An 18,234-nucleotide genomic window follows, 5' to 3' on the forward strand; every position below is an offset into this window, starting at 1 on the left:
GATTGGTGGTGGGTAATGGACTTGCAAAGTAAAGCTTTATAGGCTCTTGTAAAAACAGTCCTAATCAACTGGTCCTAGTCAAGTATTCTGTTGTCCTTCTGAAATAATTCTAATATTGGGGAGGGCTAGAGGAGCTTTAAAAAAATTATATAAATGAAATTAATTTTCTGATAAACTTGTTTTTGTATCTGTTTCAGGCTTAGTGGTTGTAAAATCTACTGGTCCACTGAAGTGTTTCTAGGTCTGGCAGACCAGAAGGTATTAGACCTAAACTCATTATTCTGATTACTGACTTGCTTTAATTATGGTATAATTTTAGCAGCTGTTCTCTCAAACTGCCCTAGCTAGAGCCTAATGCTTTATACACTTGGGAGGTAAGAGTCCAAGCTGCTTTCAGCATTGGTGTTTAGCTTCAGAAATTTTCAAGGTAGTGGACACTCAAATTCGATTAACTTGGTGGTGGTATGTGGTGGCAGATGGGATGATGAGATTTTAAAGTCTTCCCATAACCTGCAGTTTACATGCCACTGGATAGCTGAGAGTCTCAGATTCCTTATGGAAACAGCTTTTGTTTCTTATTGCTGTCGGTCAAGAGGTACAGTGGGTTTTAAAGCCATTGCATTTTTTTAGCAATTAGTTGAGAGCTGAGTAAAATAGCAAGTTTCAGATGAGTCCCATCCCACTGGATTTTTTTTCCTCCCTCCCCCACTTACCTTCTCAGAACTTCCCTCTAGTGAAATAACTTGTAGCTGTTGAGTAGTGCCCATCACTTGCCATTCTAGGAATAGGTTTAGTCCTATTTCTCTGGAGCATTGAAACAAGCTGCAGAACCTACATCAACAGCCCAAGCATTGCTCTTCCTAAATACATTATTGTGGAATAATGTCTCTCCCTGGAACATTTAACAGTAGATTGGACAGAGTCCCAGTTCAATAGGGGACAGTTTTGCACAAGAAGAACTGCTCTCCTCTGGGAGGGTACTTGGAATTGTCCCCAGCAGCTCGTGGGAGCACTGCATAATTTCAAAATGAGACTCAAGAGAATGGAACAGTCATTGTCTCAACTATAGTCTGAGGAGCCCTTCCTGGGAGTCTGCAAGATGAGAGCAAGCGGCTGGGTCTTGGGAGAGGCCATATGTATCTCTCTGCTCCATACTGTGATTGTGCTGAAATGTAGCAAATACAGTCAGTAGTGTGGGGCTTGTACACCTGGCTATGTAACTGCTGTGGCATGTGTTGTCGTAGAGGATTCCTCTGGAACCATTCTGTGATTAAAGCATGTGTATGCTGCAGAGCAAATGTGTTGGAGTATGAAATCATGGTAGTCTGACTGTGGGGAAACATGCCTGAAGTGATCAGCACTCAGTCACCTCTCTTTTTAACTAACAATTGAATGACATGTTGTAGAAACTCCATGGGACTACCATGGTTATGAGTGTGGTAGATTCATAAGGCTAGATTGGTCCTTCCTGGGAAAAAATGCTATACAAGCTGGGGGGGGGGTGTTCTTTGCAGAAATCCCCTCACCTTGTTCTCTTCTAGGGGTAGGAGACAAGATTTGCCTCCTCGTGGCAGAATTGTGTATGAGGCTGCTATTTCCACTCTACAAAACAGATTCTTGTACTGCTTTATCTTTGGGGTTTCAGTTTTTTAAACTAATCTGTGGTTCCTTAAAGCAGTGGTTTTCAATCTTTTTTTCCATTTGCTAACCTCTAAAAAATTTTCAGTGGAGGTGTGGACCCCTTTGGAAATCTTGGACAGTCTCCAGACCCCCCAGATGTCCATGGACTACAGGTTGAAAACTACTGCCTTAAAGGTAAAAGTCTGGTATTGGCACTCAGTTTTTGTTGTGAGAGAAACTTGGTGTCCTGAACTAACATTTTTAAAAGCACTTAAGCTCCTTTGAAAGTTAATGGACTGAAATTTGAAATTTCTTTTGAAATTTGTACCTCTAATGCTGAAGCAAGGATCTGCCTTTGCAATGAAAATGGATGCTTGAAGGGTCCAGTAGACTCTCTCAGCTTTTTGTTATACAGACACTAAACTTGGAGCTCCCAAACCTGACTTATTGAGAGGCCTATTTCAAATATATCTTGCCATCATCTAAAACTGACTAAATATTATTTCAGGACCAGCTGAGATACTATTAAGCTGGAGTTACTGCATTGCACTTAAAATACAATACAGAAGGTGATGCAGAGGCAAATTTAAGTTGTGCGCTGTTGTGTTTGGGGATTTATAGCCACATATAGGTGAGATAGCACCTACTCTCTGCCTGAAGTTAATATGTCATGATCCTTGATAGAGACATAAGAAGCTATTCCTTAAGAACTAAGATTCATATGGACATCAGTCTTCCATCCTGACCTCAGGCAATTCCTGCCTAACTGGTGTGTATGCCAGGATACTGAGGTGTTCTCACTGTTGGAAACTATTGGAACTGCTGAAGAAGCTTGTGGTTACTAGTGTAACTTTTTCCCCAAGCCTTGCCTTGCCTGTAGTTTGAGGCTATTCATGTTGTACTGTGAGTTTAATACATACCAGAAAGTACACTGGGTTAATTGGATTAAAACAGTTTAAAAGGCTAATTAAATATTGAACAATGGGTTTACTGTGGTAAGACTAATGGGAGCACACACAGTGGCAAAATCCTCTTCTGTTGGTGCTAGCTAAGAAATCCAAACTTCTATGATGGATTAACAAACAGGCTCTGGAAAGGCACTGACTGTCTGGATTTCTGATGATTTGGTGCTTAAACTTGTAGCTGTCAAAGCACCATCATTCAGGTTATGGTGGAAATCTGGAGTGGCAGTGACTGGCTCCAGTGCTCCAACCATGCCTTGGATGTCAGGCTCAATAGCAATGGAAAGCACTTATTTTTACACCCAGCCCCATCCAGTGGTTGAGAATTAAATTCTTCTATCCATTGTTTCCTTAAATTTAAAAGTAATTGAATATAAATAAAAAAATACTCCAGAAAGAGCCTGTTTTTAAATGCCCCCTTCCAGGCTGCTAGTTCTGCTGTACATCACTGTTTTTTCCAGAGAGGCGAAGATAGTCCTTGATCATGCATTTCTAACAAATCCAATAAACATTTCCTTGAGTTTCTCAGAATATAACGTGAATTTCCCTAGTGGCTCGTGTATCATATAGTGACTTTACGCTCAGTGTGTGATACCCATTTATCATTAGTTCTAAAGATTCCTTGAGAGAAGAGTTAAATGTAAATTTTGATGGTCCTACTTGATAGTCGTCTTTATTTATATACCTCTACACATTTCCGATCTGTTCTGTGCTGTCCTTATGCCCCTAAATAAAATTGAAGGCTAGTTAGTGCAAGAGATTAGTAACATCCTAAACACAAAGTCCTTTGTCTGTCTGCTGTTCAGCAGTTTATGAAACAGTTCAATTCCTTATTGGTACAATCCTCAGTTCACACCCTTGTGTGTAGCCTCTGTAGAAAGGTCAGGGAAGGTGAACTACCCTTTCTCTCCATAAGGGAGTTCCTTATCTTTTTGGGTGGTGAAATTGGCACTACCCAAACTACTGCTCTTATGTCAATAAGTAGGACTTTTAGGCTCCAGTACTTCAATCCTGCATCTTGTAGAGGCACAGAAAAAACAGCTGTAAGCAAGTCTACTAAAGCAAACCCAAGTCTCAATTGTGTGTGGGTCAGCTTCTTAGTCAGAGAGCAGGGCATTCCTAACCACACTATCGTGTGTCCTTTTGTGAATGGAGCAGCCAGGCGTTTCAGTGGAACAATGCCATAGGCCTGTGCTTGCTGTAATGAATCGAGAAACAGCTGCTAGTTTGTTTTACCTGCCAGCCTTCACTGTGAGTTTCAATTGTCCATTCATTCTGGTAGCCACCCTCTGCTTTAAAAGGTCATATGTTTCCTGGAAAGTAGTAAGCATGCAAACCTTGCTAAATTCAAGCACTAAATCTGGTTTGTGTTATCTTTTTGCAGCTGGGAATGGGAATAACGTACTCATCCTTTTAACCCTCAAAGTCAGATTTAGAGGTAAGACCTAAATAATAATTTAGAAGTAATATAGATTTAAAGTTGTAGGTATTTGGTTAGTAAAAATGAAATTTTCTGACTAGCTATTGGATTTCTTTTCCACCTCCATTTCTACCCTTTAAAATTCCCATTCTAAAGCATCTCGGGAAGCGTCCCTTTCAGGCCTGATCTAAACACACAAATTGCAGCCGTTTAATTGAATCAGTTTAAAAACTGATGCAGCTGAACTGATACAGACCAATTGTTTAGCTTGCATGGGTATATTTACACTGGTACATTTTCAACTGGTAAAATTGCCCTGATTTTACATAAACAAGCACAACTTATATGTCTAGATAGGGCCTCGGTCAACTCTGTGTAGTCTAGGAATCTAAAGTTCCATTAAGGATGCAAGAGTCCAGTTGGAATGCAGAGTAGGGCTGACAAAACAAGATTTCCATGTTGGGGAAAAGCCGAGGGTTTGGAATGTTCATTCCTGTGGGAATGAAATCTAGCTCTTGTGAAGCTTTTCACGGAAAACAAGACCCTGCCAGTATAGCCAGTAGTCCCGTGCCCTCACCTGGGATGTGGGAAACCAAGGTTGTAGGCTCTGCTTTGCCTGATTCAGAGACGGGACTAGATCCTGGGTTTCCCACATCCCAGGTGAGTGCCCTCATCACTGAGGTGTAGAGTCTCTCTCACACACACAATCTCCTGTTGAAGCAGTTCCACTTCATATGACTATTCGCTGGGCCAGAAAGAGACTGACTCTATAGCCCGGTGGCTGGGATGTGGAAGAGCCAGGGTTGAATTCAGGCAGCAGACCTCTCTACTGATTTTGATCAAACTCTTGTTTGCCAGGTCAGGTATAGCATTTCTAGTCTAACAGAGACACTACAGAACAAGCAATACCCTTAATGGTTAGGCTATGAGAGAGCTAGGTTCACATCCATGCTCTGCGTCAGTCAGACCTAATGAAAGTTTGATCAAAACAGGTAGGTCTCCACAGCATTTCAGTTTTGATGAACTGGCATTTTCCAATAAAAGTTCCAGCGAAGTTCCTTATTCAAATACAGAGTGCGTCTGGAATTTAGTCTGTGTAAAAACCTCAAGCCTGGATAGTTCCTTTCATGCATCACAGAAACTAATGTATACCCAGAACTATGTACAGTGACCTAGTGTCTGCATTAAACTGTAGTGAAGCAGGGCTATGTGTAAATGTTTTAATTAAAATTAACACCTATCCTAATCCTAAACTCTGTGTTCGGCTTCAAATTGTACAAAGTGTGTGAATATTTTTACACTGGAAATGCCCCCAGACTCTCAGCATCCGGTTGTATATCATTCTCTTATTCTCACAAGTGGGACCATAGGGCTTTTCACCATTTTTACTGATAGCATTAAAAACTAAAACTTACACTTTTAATTCAAAAGATCCGGAGCCCCTGCTGTTTTAGATTTTGTATGTGTGATCTATTTACTGCCCTTGATGTGGCCTCTGACTTTTTACACACAGTGGGTGTTGCTTCCACTGCTGAATGCAGCCACCTCTTGGGTGGTACCTGGGTTATTTACTAGTGCTAACTACGCTGCAGGTCAAGGCTAGAAGTGAAGGTTTTCTCTATGCTATCCTAGATTTCAGTGGGATAAGCCAGAAGGTAGATGATGGCATTGGAGTTTCCTCTTCATAGAGGAACTAACACACTGCGGTGTCTCATGCAGATGGTGCCATGTTCAATCCTGTGGTATTTTCTTTATTACTGCAGTTAACTGGCCCTGCCAAGGGAAAGTTGAGGGCCATGGAAGGGTTCAAAGAGGAGTTCTCAAATTTTGATGCATTTTTGACCTAATGATGGAGCTGGAAGTTACATTTATTCACTGATCTTTTCAGGCCTAAAGGCCACTTCAGTGCATTCTGGGGTGGGAACATTTTAGCTGGCAGGCCACTCAGTTACCAGGCTGAATGGAAGGTTATTTATTCAATCTCTTCAATTCCTGGATTTCCCTTGTATTTCAAATTGAGCTCATAAGGGAGTCTGACAAAGTTGCTGTGAATATTGAGGCTGTATATATGGCACTTTGTGTAAATGTGAAGCAAACTTGAATGATGTGTTTTGTATACTGCAACAGTAGCATTGTAATCCTACCCTTCTTTTTATTCCAAATAAACAGACTAGTTCTTGTATTGTGTGCATTATAAGAGGATGGCTTTAGGGGAGAAACGTGGGTTCCCGAGAGTTGAGGGAGAAGTGGGAGGTGGTTTAAAGAAGATAGCTCTTCAGAGCAGCTTCAGGGTTAACAATAACTGGATTTTCTATTCTGTCCTCTTGACAATAAATTGAAATATACAGACAGTTCGAATGTCAACAAGAAAACAGGCCTTCATGTTACCACCTTCAATCGTGGACGTCTTTCCTGTTCCTAACTCAGTAAATACCTGCTTTGAGGTTGACAAGTCATGTGTGTGAAGCAGACTCACGTGCTCTTTGACTTATATTTATTCTCTTATTGGTAAGACTCATTGCTGAAAGGTATACGTTCATATTTGGTTCAATAGGTGTGTGTGGGGTGGGGCAGAAGAGTAGGCTGCAGGTTTGTAAGTTAAAACTGATAAAGAACTAACAACTCTAGAACAAGTAAATATAAATGAAATATGCTTGATCCACTTCCAAATATACAGACATGATGGTTATGTAGGTTTTGTTAGCAGCTTTACAGGTTGTACTGGGGGATTTTTTTTTTAAGTTAAAGCAGGGATTTAGGTTTTATTATGCATAGAATTTGCTCTATAAAAAAGTTAAGCCTGTAATCTTATCTTTTCATTCACTATCACCAGTCAGAGTACATGCTCTGGGTCTGGGGCCCCACTAAAGTAAAAAAGCAATATAGCAATCTTACTTCTATTCGTTTCATCACAGTGTAAGTGTGTGGTCATTGCTTAGCCATACAGGTCCATGCTACTTGATCTGATTGTAGGATGAGGGGCTCTGATTGGATCACTCAGGTGCAAGTCCTTATGTGAGAGAGAACTTCTTTGCACTGGTAAATGCTGCTTTTGAATGTTAGATCCATCTTCTTGGTTATGGGCTTCTTCAGAACACATCTAGTTGCTGTACAGCAAAACACATTCTATGGTGTTGCTACTTCCTCAGAGGATGACCACACAACTAGGATTCAATATAAAGAATTCCAGTGCCCTCAACTTGGAGGGTTCCTATGGATAGGGTGCCCTGCCCTAGGGCTAGGGTTTCTATGGGTAGGGCTTCCTGCCCTAGGGTTAGGGTTACTAAGGGTAGGGCGCTTGGAGCTAGGGTTAGGGTTACTAAAGGTATGGCACCTTGCCCTAGGGTTAGGGTTCCTAAGGGTAGGGAACTTGGAGCTAGGGTTAGGGTTCCTATGGGTAGGGAACTTGGAGCTAGGGTTAGGGTTCCTGTGGGTATGGCTTCCCACACTAGGGTTAGGGTTCCTAAGGGTAGGTCACTTAGAGCTAGGGTTAGGGTTCCTAAGGGTCAGGTGCCCCGCCCTAGGGTTAAGGTTCCTATGTGTTCGGCATTTGGAGCTAGGTTTAGGGTTCCTATGGGTAGGGCTTTCCACCCTAGGGTTAGGGTTCCTATGGGTAAAGCACTTGGAGCTAGGGTTAGGGTTCCTATGTGTAGGGCTTCCCGCCCTAGGGTAAGGGTTCCTAAGGGCAGGGCATCCCTCCCCAGGGTTAGGGTTCCTATGAGTAGGGCACTTGGAGCTAGCGTTAGGGTTCTTATGGGCAGGGCTTCGTGCCCTAGGGTTAAGGTTCCTATGGGTAGGGCACCCCACCCTAGTGTTAGGGTTCCTAAGGGTAGGGCACTTGGAGCTAGCGTTAGGGTTCCTATTGGTAGGGCCTCTCGCTCTAGGGTTAGGGTTCCTATGGGTAGGGCAGTTGAAGCTAGCGTTAGGGTCAGGGCCGGCTTTAGGCCAATTCCACTAATTCCCCTGAATTTGGCCCCGTGCCTAAGAGGGCCCCGCGCCCAGTGGCAGGGCCACCAGAGGGGGCAAGTGTTCAAGAATCCCTTCCCTGGCTAGATACTCCTTCAATTTTTACTCACCCGGCCACCCTCCGAGTCTTCGGCGGCAGGTCCTTCAGTGCCATTGAAGACCTGGGGCTAGTGAAGGTCCCACCTCCAAAGACTAGGGAGCGCCACCCGCTGAGTACAAGTCCCACGTGTTGTTTTTGTGTGTGGGGGAAAAAAAAAAAAAAAAGTCATCCCTGCTGGGGCCCTGCACTTGCTAAAGCCGGCCCAGAACTTGGTCCTGACAAAATTAACATAAGAAAAATAACAGAATGCTTCCAATCATCTAGCAGAAATCTTAAACTCTACCTGCAGAGAACACTCCAAAACTAGTTATTGTCACCAAACATTTTTATAGGTGCACTTATTCTTTAAAATAAATGTTTGTTTAACTCTTCCATCTACATGTCTACAATGCTTTGCAAATGGTACCAATTAAACATTATCCCTGCATGGAGAAGCTAAGGCAGAGGAAGTGCTAGCCATTATATAGAAAGGCCGTGTCTTGGTGTATGAGTGAAGTGACCTGATGCATGTTTCCCTCTCCTATCCCCCCAAAGAATCAAACTGCCTCTCCTATAGAATGGGGAGAGTGACCAAGTCATTTTCTAGATGGGAAACAATTTCAGCATTTAAAAAAAAACAAACAAAATAAATAAAACTACAAATGAGGAAAAAATTACCTCTTAGGCCCTGCATCCATGCAGCCAGAGGCAATTCATGGTCATGACCTCAGTTTGTTCCTACTTGAGACTAACCCAGCTGCATCTAGGGGAAGCAGGCCTGGGGTGCAAGAAATGGTATCAAGACAGAAGGTATAGTCTCAACCCATTGAGCTACATGCAAGTTTTATCCTAACAAGGCTCTCAGAGCACAGGAGGATTCCTGGGAGCTTTTTGGTTTATATTTCATCTCTTGAATGACATTTGTCTCTCTCCCTCCACCCATTGATCTTGTTGTTTCTATAGCATCTTACTTCTGAAGGTACATCTACCTATTTTATGGTTTTGCACAGGCACCCATCACTGCAGACTCACTGTTGATATTAGTACCTTCCCCCTCCTCCAGGTTTTGTTTCACATTTACAAGAGAGGTGGGGGTCCACCACTGACAAGTATCAAATGAACAAGATTCCTGCCTCTAGGCATTCAAACTTCATCCTACAGGGTGAGTTGCTCCAGGATCTGTCATTTTATAAGAACATAAAAATGGCCAACCCAGTCAGACCAAAGATCCATCTAACCCAGTATCCTGTCTTCTGACAGTGGCCAATGCCAGGTGCTTCAGAGGGAATGAACAGAACAGGTAATCGTCAAGCGATTCATCCTGTCGCCCATTCCCAGCTTCTGGCAAACAGAGGCTAAGGACACCATCCCTGCCCATCCTGGCTAATAGCCATTGATGGATCTATCCTCCATAAACATATCTAATTAATTATTTTTTTAACTCTGTTATCTTGGCCTTCACAACATCCTCTGCAAAGAGTTCCACAGGTTGACTAAGCGCAGGGCAGCCTGGGGGGTGGGGGGAGTGGAGCAATTTGCCCCAGGCCCCGGGCCCAGCAGGGGCCCCCACGAGAGCTTCTCAAAGCCCCTGTAGCGGGGTCCTTCACTTGCTCCGGGGGCCCTGGAAAACTCTCGCGGGGCCCAGGCCCCAGAGCTTCTTCGCTCCTGGTCTTTGCCTGCAGGGGGTCCTTCTACTCCATGACCCGCCGCTGAAGTGCCCTGAAGACCCACGGCGGGGACCCCCTGCTGCTGAATTACCACCAAAGACCTGGCAATTCGGCAGCGGGTCCCGCTTCGGCGGCAATTCGGCGGCGGGGGGGGGTCCCTGCCGCAGGTCTTCGGGGCACTTCAGCGGTGGGTCCTGGAATGAAAGGATCCCCCCCCCCCGCCAAAATACCGCCAAAGCAGGGGCCCCCCACCACCAAAGACCCCAGGCCCCCGTATCCTCTGGGTGGCCCTGACTAAGCGTTGTGTGAAGAAAAACTTCCTTTCTTCAACAGGTGGACATGGAAGTTTATGCACCAATTGAACTACTTCATTCTTTGCCAAGCCCCACGATTAACAGTGTAACGTGCACTGTGCAATACAACCTCCGAACACCCCTCTCTGCAAAGCAGCTTTGCAACACAGTGGGAAGAGCCAACCCGTATGTGTCAGATCTATACAAGTACTTTCCCTGCTGTGCTGCTACCTTCTCTTTGCCTTGTTTTTCTTGTTGCTTAATGTTTGTTTGGCCAGAATAAGATGCTAATAAAAATCAAGCATAGTTTCCAAATTGGTTTTAAAATGCCGTATTCCAATTATAAAAGCCTAATTCCTTCTTCCATCCACTGAACCTTTTTGGTATTAACAGGCTTTACTATGCAAAGTGATGCAAGGGGCTATTTCATTTACAGTAATTAAATGAATGTCAGTTGTTTTAGTTGTTTCTGAGGGAGAGTTCTACAAGAGTATTAGCATGTTCTGCTAACCCTTATGTGCTGCACTTCAGGCCTGCTGCAAACCCTTGGGGGTTGACCATTGACCTGAGGCTCCATGCACAGACATGCCAAGTGCATCTCAATGAGATGAGCTCTTTTTCTCCGTTTCTGTGGAACCAGCAGAGTGGAACTAATACAGCATTCGCATGTAGATGAAAGAATGGAGAGGAAAAAGGGCTTTACAGCTAAATTAATTAAGCAGATGTACCTGTCTAATTAAAGATGCACTGTCCCTTTTGTACCCTACTTGCAGTGCAAACAGTATTTAAATGCAGTCTTGATCCATTTCAACTATCAAAATATTTAGCAGGAACACTCAAACGGAGGCAATATTAGCAAGATGAGCTTCTATGTATTATTAATAGAAGGGCTCCCAATTACACATAGAGGCTACAGCATGTCTTTATATCCATTGAGGAAAAAACAGCTGTCCAATTTGGTTACTGAACAGCACATTTGTAACTGGGGACTGTTACAAATGCACCGGCCCAGCCTCATGAGAGGATACGGCAGTCAGGCTCCAGCCCTGTGTAAACTACCTTCACCATTAGTCCCCTGGTGCTGTGGCTTGGAATTTCTTGGCACAAAATTCATTAGTGATTTATGCTGCTGGTGCCAGTAGCCTTAGTTTCCTTAGATTTCAACACAGACACATAAACTGAGATTTTCTAAATTGCCTAGGGCATTTGCACACCCAAGTCTCATTTTTTTAATCTTTTAGAAAGCTTTGAAAAAAATCTCAGCTTTAAAGGCTAATTATCTGAACCCCAAATATCCCAAACATTGCAGTGTCCCCTGGGCCCTTTGGCTAATGGAGAAGCTCACCTGTGTATTTTGTATGTGCAGGGAGAGGATTTTACAGGGGCTTTCCTGCTGATTTGTCTGTAACCTTGGACAAACATGATCCTGACAGCCACAAGCATAGAAACTTATTTACCGTGATCTTGACAGCGCTTAATTTGTGCCAGGGCTTGCCAGGGTTGAGCGCTGGCACCTTTGGCTTGGGGCATCAGTTATGAATGTACAAAAATTGCTTGAGCCCTGGCACCTCTTTCATTGCAAATTAAGCACTGGATCTGGACCAGGCAGAAGTTGTTTGGAGACTAAGAGTTCTTTGGGGACTGCATGGTACGGAACACACAGCTCCTGAAGGAGGAGGTCAGAGCCTCCCTTCCTTCCCCCCTTCAAGACCCTGGGGAAGTTCTTTCATTTTTTAGTGCCTTCTCTGCACTGAGAACACATAGGGATGGCAGATAAAGGGTCTAACTCTCCTCCTCTCTTTTCCCTAATCCCTGCAGACTGCTGTTTCTCCAACCCTTTTCCAGGCTCAGGAGGGAATCAGTGTTGCCCTAGATATGGAGTGATCTAGTTAACAGTAGTGCAGTGTGGTTAGCATAGGCTAAAGTCTAGCATCTTCTACTGAAGACAAACTTACCTGGCATGGCTGCTCCTTGGCTCTAGTTTGCTCCAGAAAGAGTGTGTGTGAATCATTATCTGCTGCTTCCTGATAAATAGCCACTATTAGGCTCTGGCAGTTCAGCTGTAGCTAATTTAAGGCAGTCACAGGTGGAATGGGGCAGGATAAGTGTCTGCTGGACAGAAGCCTGGCTTTTCACTCCATGAGGAAGAAGGGCTCTAGTACATGTCTCAATGGCGGGAGATAATCTGTTTAATTTAATTCTGAAACTGGAATCTGTGACCCATTTGGTGGGTGTGTTAATAGATGCTTTTGTTTTAGCTTCACTTGCTGCATCCCTTGGGAAGCCTGTCCCAGTCACTCTATTAGGAGCTATAACACTGCAATAGTAGATGCTATTGTGCAGACAGCATGCAGATGTTTTTACTGCTGTCTCATCTGCACTTATTCAGAGCAAGCTTAAGTGACAGAGGGGTAAAAGTGCTTGCATCCTGTCAACACTTCAGACTCTGTGGTTGCTACCACGGATCCTAATTTTCAAAGCTCTAGTGCCCTGTTTTTTAAATCCTAGAATAGCATGATGATAAACGTCATCATCCTATCTGTATGCCATACAGTGAACTGCAGCTGCGCAGAGCACACGTGGTCTAGCTGCAGTGTGGAAGCAGTGAGTATGACTCCAGACAAGTACACTTCAAATAGGTTTAATATTCCAAACATGCATGCTACATGTGTGTTACATACATGAGACAAAGCTGCTGCTAACATATTTCCTGAAAACACTTTTCACTGAATCACCCACCTGGAAAAGGAGAGGCAGTTTAAACATCATTTCTAAAAAATGAACTTCCTTCCTTTCTCATCCTCTGGGATTATTAAAACAAAGAGCTCAAACCAGCTAAACTTTTCACCGTTTATGTTGTTTGTTTACTCTCTGCACTTCACTCACTTCGGACAATGCCAGTCCATTTGAGTTCTAGGTCCCTGACACTAGCCCAATACTGCAATGTTTGGGTTGCAAACACTGCAGGGGAAAGTTTAAATCCAAACAAGCTTTTCATTTTACAAGGTTTTGGGAAATCATCCCTTCCATTAATATTAGCTTTTGCAAAAAAATTTAGCCTCATAAATTTGTGTCTTAAGTCACCAACTAATTGACATTGCCTGCTAGCATTTTGGACTAGCTGGAACTGCTATTTTTAGTATGTCAGGACTTACGTGGAAGGGGCTTAACAATACAGCTTTCTATGTACTCAAAGACAACATAAGGGTCTTGGTCAGCATTGATGTAGAAGGCATCTTCATAAAACTCCGCCAAGTCGCCAGCATGCCTGTAATAGGTCTCCAGGCAAATCCTGATATTTTCTTCAGTGTCTTTAGGGTTCTGCTTCAGACGGGCTTGGACATCTGGTAATGGAGCTGGTTTGTACATGGCATGATATCTAGAGATAAGACACAAACCCCACTTCAGCTCATAATGAAAATCTGGGAAGTGACAGATGTTACCAAATACATAGTTTGTTTTTGCTTATACAAGTAGCTGTCCCCTGCTGAGCAACTAGCTTGGCAGTTAGGATCTGTCAAAAAGATGTTGGGAAAGTTCAGGACAAGTTGGTACTTCCAATTTATTTGATGATATTACTGTCAAGGATCCTAGACACTTGAAGATACGAGTTTTTCTTGAAGTGATCTAATCCTAAATACTGATTTGGCACAATCAATCCCATAGGTGACTGAACAGGAGTCTCTTATTTGAGGACTCTGTTAGCAGGAATTTGAATGTTTATGAAGATTTCAAGGATATACTGAGCTTGGCCTGTTGCAGAGCCTAATAAGAACATGTGAATGGCCGTACAGGGTCAGATCAAAGGTCCATCCAGCCCAGTATCCTGTCTACTGACAGTGGCCAAGGCCAGGTGCCCCAGAGGGAGTGAACCTAACAGGTAATGATCAAGTGATCTCTCCCTTGCCATCCATCACCTCCCCCTGACAAACAGACTAGGGACACCATTCATTACTCATCCTGGCTAACAGCCATTAATGGATCTAACCTCCATGAATTTATCCAGGTCTCTTTTAAACTCTGTTTTAGTCCTAGCCTTCACAACCTCCTCAGGCAAGGAGTTCCACAAGTTGACTTTGCGCTGTGTGAGGAACTTCCTTTTATTTGTTTTAAACCTGCTGCCCATTAATTTCATTTGGCCCCTAGTTCTTATGGGAACAAGTAAATAACTTTTCCTTATTCACTTTCTCCACATCACTCATGATTTTATATACCTCTATCATATCCCCCCTTAACTCTCCTCTTTTCCAAGCTGAAAAGTCCTAGCCTCTTTAATCTCTCCTCATATAGAACCCGTTCCGAACCCCTAATCATTTTAGTTGCCTTTCTCTGAACCTTTTCTAATGCCAGTATATCTTTTTTGAGATGAAAAGACCACATCTGTATGCAGTATTCAAGATGTGGGCATACCATGGATTTATATAAGGGCAATAAGATATTCTCTGTCCTTTTTAATAATTCCTAGCATCCTGTTTTCTTTTTTTGACTGCCTCTGCACACTGCGTGGACATCTTCAGAGACCTATCCATGATGACGCAAGATCTTTTTCCTGATTAGTTGTAGCTAAATTAGCTGCCATCATATTGTATGTATAGTTGGGGTTATTTTTCCCAGTGTACATTACTTTACATTTATCCACATTAAATTTCATTTGCCATTTTGTTGCCCAATCACTTAGTTTTGTGAAATCTTTTTGAAGTTCTTCACAGTCTGCTTTGGTCTTAACTATCTTGAGCAGTTTAGTATCATCTGCAAACTTTGCCACCTCACTGTTTACCCCTTTCTCCGGATCATTTATGAATAAGTTGAATAGAATTGGTCCTAGGACTGACCCTTGGGGAACACCACTAGTTACCCCTCTCCATTCTGAAAATTTACCATTTTTTCCAAACCTTTGTTCCCTGTCTTTCAACCAGTTCTCAGTCGATGAAAGGATCTTCCCTCTTATCTCATGACAACTTAATTTATGTAAGAGCCTTTGGTGAGGGACCTTGTCAAAGGCTTTCTGGAAATCTAAGTACACTATGTCCACTGGATCCCCCTTGACCACATGTTTGTTGACCCCTTCAAAGAACTCTAATAGATTAGTAAGACATGATTTCCCTTTACAGAAACCATGTTGACTTTTGCCCAACAATTTATGTTCTTCTATGTGTCTGACAATTTTATTTTTTACAATTGTTTCAACTAATTTCCCCCGTACTGACATTAGACTTATCAGTCTATAATTGCCAGGATCACCTCTAGAGCCCTTTTAAAATATTGGCATTACATTAGCTATCTTCCAGTCACTGGGTACAGAAGCCGATTTAAGGGACAGGTTACAAACCATAGTTAGTAGTTCCTCAATTTCACATTTGAGTTCTTTCAGAACTCTTGGGTGAATGCCATCTGGTCCCGGTGACTTGTTACTGTTAAGTTTATCAATTAATTCCAAAACCACCTCTAGTGACACTTCAATCTGTTACAATTCCTCAGATTTGTCACCTACAAAAGCTGGCTCAGGCTAGTACTCTGCTGCTTGGTTCTCCAAGGGTTTCAAGTTTACAACGTGCTGGAAAGAGCTCTACAGAATGCTGCTGGCCCAAAGCCCATAACCACTGAGCTAAAGAAGACACAAGCCACCCTTCTCCTGATCCTGTCTCTCGTGGAGGATACCACGTAGAATATATTAAATCCTGTTAGGATTTTCTAGGATCACCATCAGTCTGTCTTTGAAGAGCGTTTCTTTGTATGGGAAGGGGAGAGGAAGACGGTTAACTCATTTCTGAGCTGGACTGTGGATATTTCTAATGATGCCTTCCAAAGGCATAGGATTTTGACTTTCTGGAATTAATAGCAAAAGTCCAATCATCTACACTGCAATTTTTAGTAAATCAGAGGAACATGTTTATAACCTGAGCCCCTTAGCAAAGCTGTAATACTTTGGGTTGCCTGTGTAGCTGGAACCAAAATGTGCTTTACCCATGTTGCCAAAGTTATGATACAGCCTTGTGAAGATCACAAAAACTGCTTTGTAAACAGGTCCTCAGAACTGATGCCACAGTCCTATTTCAGATGAATTATTTCTTTTGCTCAAATGAAGAAACAACTTCATCTCTCTCACTGTATCACCCTGAAAGCAAGTCTTATGTGCAAAAGACTTACATGTAGATAAGATGGTTGGATAAATACAAAACCAAGAAGTCCAGTTAAGATACTGTCTTGGATCTAGTGTGTTCATCCTACGTTCCTACGAGTTAGAATCCAATGGAGGGCTAGCCTACTCCCTTCCCTGCATTGGATCTAGTGCTGCACTAGCATAATGCCCAGGATTAGATGGAGCATCTAAAACATATTTCCATCAATTCACAATGAATTTGGAAAGACTAAAACCAAGACTCGAAGCCTGAAAGCATATTAACTAGAGCAGATACTGTACAGACTAATCCTAATGATAAGAAATGCAAAGATGTGGGAATGATTTGCTTCATAGCATTAACTTCTGCTGAACAACTGTGTCAATTATTACCAGAACAAAAGGAGGGAGAATAATTACAGCAAATTACATGTTGCACCTAGAGTGAAATGTCTGAATAATAGTGTACCACTTTGACATAAATACAGTTTTTATGCCTTTAACCCTTTAGGACTAGGATTTAAAAGATTCCCTGCATTTGTCATTGATTCAGTGTTGGGAAGGCAGTCAGACATACTTTCGCAATAGATTTGGATTGTAAAATATTGTTTTGCTGTTTCTCAGCATGGGGGTCTAATGTTGCTCACAAATTGATGTGCTACTTACAAAAATAAAGCACAAATGTAAGGTGCAATTCAAGCACCACTTCTGGAAGGACTTTAGGAAGAGTTTTCCTTGTTACTTTATTCCTAGAACAGTTAGGATGGATCAATCAGGAGAGTTTGAAGATCACTGACCGCACCAAGCTGGAGTGACTGCCATTACGAAGAGCTGTCACATATGAAACTTGAGCTCATATCCAGTGGCTCAGATAAAAGCTTGATCTTGTGAGGCACAAATGCATTAATATTTCACAATACCAGGAGCCTCCAGTGGGACTGGAGAAATCAAATGTGGCCAGATCTCCAGGTACCTCTGCTGGAAAGCCTTCCCTGATTGCAGTCTGGTTTACAGCATTATCATCTCTAAACATTATTTTGCCACCCATTTTAGTTTTCATGGAACATGTAGAAGTTAGATCAACTGCTGCTACGAATTTTGATATCAGAGATTTAAAACTGCCCTGAGCTGAAGTCTGGAACTTCCTGCATGGAATGCTGGTACCTGAGGGGCTATGAATGACCTTTTCCTTTTCAGGAATCCTTAAGCAAGAGCACAGTCTACTTGATTTTCTTTAGTTTTCTACAAAGCCTGTCAGAAGCTTTTGTCTTGCTGACAGCCCTACAAAGTTACAGAAATTGGTCCAGTAAAAGTTATTACCTCAGCCACCTGGTCAGCCTTACAAATTGTTAAACACGAGACATTAGTGCTAACCTTTCTCCTGTGACTGGATCAATCATCCGCTGAGCGAGACGTTCCATGACAGATTCAGATGGGAGATTCAGGAAAAATATCCTATTTGTAGACAAACAGTAAGGAACAGCATTAACATCCTCAGAATAGTAACTCACAGTATGAATTAATATTTACACTACAGGAATGCACACACAATGACAATGGAAATGATTTTGAACAACCCAGAGGTCAATGTCAAAAGGCATAATGCATGTAAAGAAACTCTTTTCTTCGGTTTGCTCATTGCATCTTGGTCTTACATGTATTTTTTAGATTATAAACTCCTTGGGCTGGGGACTGTGATACGGTGTCCTGTACAAAACCAAGCATATTGCCAGTGTATAATAAATAATATAGTGCAGACTCATACCTGATTTCCACAGGCTGAGCATATATCAGCCAATGGGTTCCACATTTCATTTGCCATCCAATAGTCAGTGCTACCTCTGAACTTTCTCAGAATCCACTCACTAAACCCAATTCACAGTTCAAGTCATATTAATATTCTGCAAGAGCCAGACAGAAGATCATTCCAATGACTAGCCTTTCAGCGGAATCTCAAGGACAGAGAAATAGCTTGGCTTGTAACAGCGTCTCCAATTGCAGGATGGAGGTTGCTCCGTTATTCTACAATTTTTCTTCTTCTGTAAAAACCCCCAGCAACATTGTATGACTGTTAGTGCTTGTGCCAGTGGACATCTTAAGTAGAGCCCA

General features: G+C 42.6%; 2 protein-coding genes across 9 annotated transcripts in view; one reads left to right on the plus strand and one right to left on the minus strand.

Moving 5' to 3' along the window:
- GTF3C4 (general transcription factor IIIC subunit 4) overlaps positions 1-18,234 on the plus strand; it is a 67,001-nt gene that overhangs the window by 15,461 nt on the left and 33,306 nt on the right. For 3 of the 6 annotated variants that reach the window (XR_003996760.1, XR_003996755.1, XR_003996756.1), the window contains exons 6-8: positions 198-258; positions 1,727-1,815; positions 3,967-4,020. The gene's annotated coding sequence lies outside the window, so the exon portion shown is untranslated. Of the gene's footprint in view, positions 1-197; positions 259-1,726; positions 6,185-6,350; positions 6,745-18,234 lie in introns of those variants that run through there. The other 3 variants (XR_003996758.1, XR_003996759.1, XR_003996757.1) reach the window with 3 other exon arrangements.
- Positions 12,633-18,234, minus strand: part of AK8 (adenylate kinase 8) — a 106,863-nt gene continuing 101,261 nt past the window's right edge. For all 3 annotated transcript variants that reach the window (XM_030535499.1, XM_030535498.1, XM_030535500.1), the window contains 2 exons: positions 17,500-17,580; positions 12,633-13,386 (listed from right to left, as the gene is read on the minus strand). In XM_030535499.1, the coding sequence (XP_030391359.1) occupies positions 13,152-13,386; positions 17,500-17,580 (316 nt within the window). In that variant the 3' untranslated portion in view covers positions 12,633-13,151. The remainder of the gene's footprint in view (positions 13,387-17,499; positions 17,581-18,234) is intronic.

Source organism: Gopherus evgoodei, chromosome 16 (assembly GCF_007399415.2).
Source record: "Gopherus evgoodei ecotype Sinaloan lineage chromosome 16, rGopEvg1_v1.p, whole genome shotgun sequence".
NCBI lineage: Eukaryota > Metazoa > Chordata > Testudines > Testudinidae > Gopherus > Gopherus evgoodei.